Raw genomic sequence first — 7,266 nt, forward strand, 5'->3', positions numbered from 1 at the left:
CCAGAACACGTGGACCAGTGTGACTACCCGAACGTCGATAGGGCAAGGCAGACCGTCCACTGGTACACGTATATACTTGTATGCAATTGGGTATTTTTTTCCAAGAAATACCTGTCACGAGATTTGGATACCAGCATAAACTCAGAGTCGTCTTGTTGTTACTAGGTCTTTATCTATCTATAAGACGTTGAAGTGGTTTATTAGGGCCGAAAGAAGAGACAACCCTTTTTTTTTCTCCCCTTTTGCTTCCCCGTCTCCGTCTTGTCGAACGACAATCTATTCCCCAGCGTAGCGCCGCCAAGAATACTGGATGTCGTATTTACCCTGACGTATTATCACCCCACCAAGCAACACTACGAATTTACATATACCAACAACGATAACGCGACTACGTAAAGCTACCGCCGTAATTGTTGCATTACGCTCGACTCTTAGTTAGACGACGGCGTGTTCGTTGCGGTTGTGCTGATTTTACAACATGTCTCCTAAATTACGACCTCTACAGTTGCCCTTGTTAGTGGAGGAGAGACGAAGGAAAGAAGAAGAAGAGGCAGCCCAGCGAGAGATAGAAGCCGACGTACCGTACAATTTTTATACCACCGACTCTTTCTCATCCGACGCGACATCACCAGTGACGCCAACGTTTTCGACGCGTGGTCATTTGCGCTACTCTAGCTCTATGTCATCCTTCGACCTTGCAACGGTAGCCAGCTCCGAGAGCCCTTCGTCGCCAACGCAAACGCAAACAGCACAGAACTCGAGCAAACGCGTACTACCAGACGTGAAAGAAGAACCTATAGAATGCGAAGACTCGGAATCGGAATCGGAATCTGATTATGACGACGATGATGCGTCTGAGTTATACCACTGTTTATGTACGTTGCGTTGCACTCATCTAGAGTCTTATTGTTCTCAGTTCTAACAAGTTTTAAATTATAGGCGACGAGCCTTGCATCCACAGGGATGCCGATCTAGTACAAAGCACATCGAATTTCTATACGCAAAGTCGTGTAGGCGACTATGACCTAGGTTTCTTTAGCGATGGCGATTTTAGTTTCAGTTTGCGCTCGTCTAAGAAGCGTAGAGACAATTCCGAGTCATCACTTGCAGGATTCTCGCAGCGATTGGGTTCTAGATTCCCGTCTTTTACGAGGTGGAAAACGACAAAGCCGTCAAGTATCATCAGTTCCCCTGTATCTGACTATGCATTTGAGCGGCGACCAGTCTTTTCTCGAGCAACTTCAAGTCGATCTTCGTCAGTCTCAACACCTAGTCGACATCATCATGACCGTTCAAACGAACCCGTCGTCCCCCCTACACCTGCCCTGTCACGTTTCGGGAGCAGCGATAGCTTTATGCCCCTGGACAGGACTATCGATTCTAAGCAAACCAACGACGTCCTTTCAGCCATCGAGCAAGAGCGTAAGCAGACAGTAACACCGCTTCTACCGCCTATGATGGCTTCTGCTTCGACCGAGCACATCCTGATGCAACCCTCCCCGTTAGAATCCCCGAGTGTCGCCTCTCCAGTTTCTCCGGTAGGGGATGATGTTTATTCGTCTGGTCTACTATCTCCGCCACTCAGCACGAGGCCCTCAAATTCATCACTCCGTCTTGTACCAGGCGCAGTAGAGCTTCCCCAACTTCCTGCGCCAGATGCCTGGTCTGACCGTTTAGGACATGCGAATTACACGATTGTTCCAAAACCGTACAAGCCTGAAACCGTCGATTTAGATGCTCTACGACGATTTCGAGCGGATTGGGAGACAGCGCGAGTAAACTACACTAAGCACCTCGCACGAACAGGCGAGCATTACGGCCAAACGTCTAAAACCTACGCACTTACAGAAGCCAAATGGGCCGAGACTCAGCGGACTTGGCGTAATCTCCACGATGAGATAGCCGAGGCGATTGTTGCTACTGGCGAAGCGATAATTTGCGAGAAATTTGACGAAGATGTTTTAACTACAGTTCCGAGAATATATGCCGAAGGGAAATTTCCGGAGCGCGGCGACGAAGATATCGTTGGCCCAATGGTTCGAGAGGCGACGATGATGTCTCTCGATGGCGCGGATCGTAAAAGTTTCTGGCGCAATCTAGCCGGTAAAGTCGGCTTGAAGAAATAAAGCCTCATTTATATTATGCGGTCACTAATCCTATGTGACCCTCTCTCTTACGACCAACAACTATTTAATGACGATTTACGACTTTGATGTCACTTACGCTCATTTTCCATTTTTTCTTCTATCTTATGTCTTGCAGCATAGAGAGATACCATTTGCTCGTTTATTTGGATACCACATAGAGGACGACCGCGACGATTAGTATTAGCCCGCTCTAACGACATTCGCATGCATCGTAAGGGCGTTGGCGTATCGAATTCGAAAATGCTTATTTATTTATTAAAAAAAATTTAACACCCCTCACCCCCCCCTTTGCCCTTTGGGTCATAATCTTGATGAGGCTGCCTCGGCCCGAGACCGAAAGCAGCCCCCCCTGCATATACTTCATTCTCCGGATCATTTCTTTGGCGTGTCTGGTCCTGATATTGCGCAATATCGGCGACCTACGTTATGCATCTGCACATACGTGGCTGGGATCGACAGAATATGCCGACTCTCGGGACATTACATAGATTTGCTCATTTTCTTCCCTTCTATTTTGTACCCCTTATTCCTCATGTATACAGAATTCATACCCAACGTCTCGAGGGCGGATACTGTACCGGTTACATATGAGAAACAAAAGTTTTTTGAAATCGCGCAGCATTGGAATTTTTGGAGAACGGGATGTGGTAACTTGGATATCTTTCCGGATATCTTTCTAATTGGTAATCCTTAGTGTTTACCCGCATATCATTGCATCGGCGCGTGGAGTGCAGGAGGGTGAAGCAAAAGAGAAAAAAATTTCAACGGAAGAGGATCGCCTACTGTAATAGCTCTGTGTGTATTACGGTACCTGCTGTACATCGTCTTGTCTAACTTTTGGGGATCGAAGAAAAGGAGGAGAACGATGATGCCACAGAGCACAAGTTTATCTGGCGTGTGGATGAGGGGGCGATATTAGCTTGCTGGGTCGATCATCAGAGATGACCGCAGCCTCCGGCTCTCAAGGGTCAATTTCGACTCCGGTTAGCGGGTCTTTTGTTGCCCTTGGGGGCGACGAGGAGACGATATGTGAAGAAGGATAAGAATCGTGTATATGAATAACCTTACCATGTAATTAGATCAAGACAACATCTAATTTGGATAAGGAAACCCCGTGGAAAGCATGAGTGTTTTTTTTTAGTATATTATCGTGCATGTTTTGGGGTTACGGTTGGTGGATGATACAGTATGTATGATACGGTATGTTCGGTTTACTAGATCTTCCACCCACGGATTCTTCGTGCTTTGTGGCTTCTGCAAAGAGTGAAAGGGGGAGAGAGGGGGGCGACTCGAGTTTGACAGCATATATCGGATGGCTCAATGTTAAAACGTCTACGGTAGGGTAGTATTCGAGGCGTCAAGAAGCATACATTGCCTCTAGACCATATGTACCACACCAGTTGCAAGCGATATAATCTAGCCATCAGAAAGTCTATTGAAAGATCGGCAACGTAAAGTATGTACATGGAGCACTCGAGAATACGCCACACATCGACGCCCAGCCTCGTATGTGTATAGTTGCTCTAATTCCCCGATTCCGCAGCAAAGGACCTGCATGATAAATAGAATAACTAATGTATATAATACTTAACGGAATAGCTTGGTTAGTTTCTAGAGTATATACCTGAAGCCAGCTGGAGTAGTTGTATTTGGGTTATCGGACTGCGCTTGGAGCTCGTCCGACTCGGAGGCCTCGCGGGCAGCCAATTTCCTGTTTTGTCTCTGCAACACAAGCCTCGCGATAATAGCTAAGACGGCAACAAGGAGCGCGTCGGCTGCTGTGGCGCTTCCACCAGCAAGGTATCGAGGCCCGTCGCTGGATGGATACCTTTGAATTAAACACAGTCTACGGTCAGCGCTCTTGTACATACATTCTCCATACGTACTCCATGTTTCTGCTAAGAGCCTAAGCTCCATCACGAGGTTATGTGCAGAACTCGGGAGTCGGTGTGGTTAATTACGTACATGTAAGTGCCATAGATATTGGCCGAGTTTCCGATCATGTTGGCGAAGGAAATGCAGGCGCTGCGCTTGACCAGAGGGCGTGGAAAACTGTTAGCTACCCAGGCGAGAAGGATCTATGATTTGAACATTTTCTAAATTAGCCATGCCCACGACTTTTGATAGAACCGACTATCTACGTATAGGTACGCATCGCCGTATTTGCTAAAGAGAATAGGGGGAATCACCTGATAAGCAGGAACCGCACCCATCGGCAAGAGGAATAAAGCGAAGAAACGAACTGCATTGTTGAGCGTGGCCACTACAATAATGTTGCCCGCGACAGAAATCAGTATCAAGCATATAATATGAATGCTGCGGTCTGCGAAGCGCCCGGATGTATACGTCACGACCAAGGAAACCAAGAAGCATACTACCCAGACGGGTACGGTTAGGAGCAGGGTCTCGATGTTGCCGTATCCTAAAGTCTGCAGGATGGTTGGGAAAAAATATTGAAAGGTCTGAGAAAGGAGTGACGCATGCTGCAGCAATGTGAATAGGTAGAGGCGTGGGTCGCGCAGTGCCAGCATTACCCCTTCTTTGATGGATGAGGCGTCGGCCACATCCACCTCTCCCGCGTCTTTGACAAGCCTCCACTGCGCGTACGCGCGTTCTTCTGGAGATAGCCATTTCGTCGTAGCTGGGTAGTTTGGCAAAATGAAGGCCGAGCAGATGGCAGAAAATACCGTTATGCTACCCTCGATTATGAAAAGCCATCGCCTTTTTCAGTTAGCCAGCTTGCTTAGGTATATGGTGGATATGTGCTTACCATCCAGCGATGCCATGGGCGCCGTTCAAATTTCCCAGAACCCCAGCGCCTAAGAGACCTCCAAAAGCGTTCGCCACCGAGTGCCCGCAGTAGAACCATGCGATCCTAAGGGCCAACTCGGGCCGAGTGTACCAACTTGACATTAGGAAGATTGCACCTGGGAAGAATGGCGCTTCCGCTGTAGATACGTTAACGCTTTAGTTCAAGAGCATGCCACTTTAGAGCATCCATGCTTCTCTCATGCATCGGGATACCGTTCATGAAGGACTTTTTGTTGTTCGATAATGAAATACGTACCAAAGCCAAGAAAAAACCGACAGATGACTAGAGAAGCAAACGTGCGAGTCGCCGCCTGAGCCGCAGATATAGCTCCCCAGATCGTCATAGCTACCCCTAGATAGACAGAGGGCGACACTCGGGTTATCAGAAGATTTGATGGAAGCTGCATGAGGATGTATCCGACGAACAGGATGCTCGTTGCGAGGTTGAAGTCTGTGCCCGTCATGCCAAGGTCATCTTCTAACGTCCCAAGACGGGCTTGTGAAAGGTTGCTGCTCCCTTTTATTTAGATAGGTTCCAAAAAAAAGTATTCAACGCGAGAGTTTCTCATAACTTACTTTCGATCAAGGAAGTTGAGCATATACATCAACATCAGCATCGGAAGCAGATGAAGGTCGACTTTCTTAGTAAGCCTCTTCGTTATCTCACGATGCCAATCCAAGCTCGCTGCTGAAAACTGTCTAAACAAGACGGCCTGCTCATCATCAACACTGCAGTTCCTTGGCTCATCCGCAATTGCTTCTCCTAGGTGTTGAACCTCTTCGTTGAGTTTCTCCATAACGCTTATGCTTCCTAATTCTCTATGGGCTATCACCCGACCCTCCAAGTCTCTCCTAGCAGCTCCGTCCGGTGGGACAACCTTGATTTAAACTGCGTGAAGACTTGCGCATTAGTCAGTATTCAAAAACACCTACCTACATAGGTAGGTGATCTTTCTAGCTCGGTATTGAAAAATCTTAGGTTACCGTTCCTCGGCAATGCAATTTACCGCCTGTATCTCAGCCGGATCGAGCCATGATGGGACTCTACGGGGCTATCAGGATGTGGGGATAGCGGGGGAGTCTGAGATCAGATGCAACTATATCAGTATTACAAAAACCTATACGCTATTTGATTCGATGAATGGATAGACTATCTTCTCATAATACTCCATGTGGCTTGAGAGAACCCTAGTATTAACGTTAGGAGAATGACACAACACCAATGCGAGATTAAGACCTTGTAACCCCAAGGCAAGTGGGCACCAGTCGGAGAGCCCAGATGGATATCGTGATCGTATCTATGAACTGTGTTGTCAGGATCATCAGGAAGAAAGCAAACTGCTACGACGTAGAATCCCAGAAATCTATTAGAAGATTTTATTCCCATCTCTCCACATGTCCGGTCAGAGTTGTCCCGAGGGTCAAAACATCCTCGATCCTACCTACGATGTTTAGTTTAGACTTGTTTATAAATGCTATATTAGTATAGCGATGTTACACGTTCACTGGACAAAAGAAGTAGGTCTACACACATTCTTGTAGTCGGCAAGCTACTAAGGCGATTTAGTCAATGATGAGTCCAACGCGTAAAGCTTAGCATCCAAAAACCCTCATCGGTCTTGTGTCTACTCTATGTAAGCTAGGGGTATTTTACCTCGAATTCTATGGTCTTCATTATCTTTTAGTGAGCTGATGTCTAAGGTACGATTAGTTAAGGGGTTTCAGAGAATGGAGCCAATATTAAGGCCTTATTATGAACCTTTAACGCCAGTCCATCTTACTACGGTTTCTAGATAACTATTCCATAAGCATTGAAGTTTTGAAATACCTAGATAAAGAGGCTCTCTGTATGTTTACCAATGATCTCAATCTGGGTCCTTGTGCGGAAACGTATATTTCATCACAAACTTAACCTGAGCATCATTTTGACGGGCCCATTCAAAGGCCAAGTAAGACACTTGCTATGTTAGGACTGTTTATAAATGTATTTCTGGATACTTATGGTAATAGACGTTCTACTAATTGGAACCGATAGTCTTAATATGAACACGGTTAGAATACTCGACTACCTATATATCTCTTGATATTTAACGGGCGAATAAGCCATATTATATAACCAGTAGACACTGCAAGCCTCGTTAATCGTGTCAATAGCTCAACGTAAATTTATAATGCAAGTTATATACAATTCATAACCCTAGTGGTGTTAGATAGTTTTACTATATACCTACAAATAATAAGTTAACATAGTATCTTGAATAATTCTGCATCGGCATATCCCCAAATAATATAAATTAAGTTGTCCTAG

At 46.1% G+C, this 7,266-nt stretch overlaps 2 protein-coding genes across 2 annotated transcripts; one reads left to right on the plus strand and one right to left on the minus strand.

The window, feature by feature from the left end:
* Positions 1-478: 478 nt before the first annotated feature.
* GL218_00021 (uncharacterized protein) lies at positions 479-2,126 on the plus strand (the record flags this gene model as incomplete). The annotated part of the gene is made up of 2 exons (XM_033576429.1): positions 479-875; positions 940-2,126. 2 exons carry the CDS (start codon positions 479-481, stop codon positions 2,124-2,126), a joined length of 1,584 nt encoding a protein of 527 aa, XP_033442239.1.
* A 1,632-nt stretch (positions 2,127-3,758) lies between these two features.
* Positions 3,759-5,755, minus strand: GL218_00022 (uncharacterized protein; the record flags this gene model as incomplete). The annotated part of the gene is made up of 6 exons (XM_033576430.1): positions 3,759-3,975; positions 4,113-4,225; positions 4,337-4,868; positions 4,918-5,095; positions 5,215-5,468; positions 5,535-5,755. 6 exons carry the CDS (start codon positions 5,753-5,755, stop codon positions 3,759-3,761), a joined length of 1,515 nt encoding a protein of 504 aa, XP_033442236.1.
* Between the last annotated feature and the right edge of the window lie 1,511 nt (positions 5,756-7,266).

This window comes from Daldinia childiae (genome assembly GCF_008694065.1).
Source record: "Daldinia childiae strain JS-1345 chromosome Unknown Scaffold1, whole genome shotgun sequence".
In the NCBI taxonomy this organism is placed as follows: Eukaryota; Fungi; Ascomycota; class Sordariomycetes; order Xylariales; family Hypoxylaceae; genus Daldinia; species Daldinia childiae.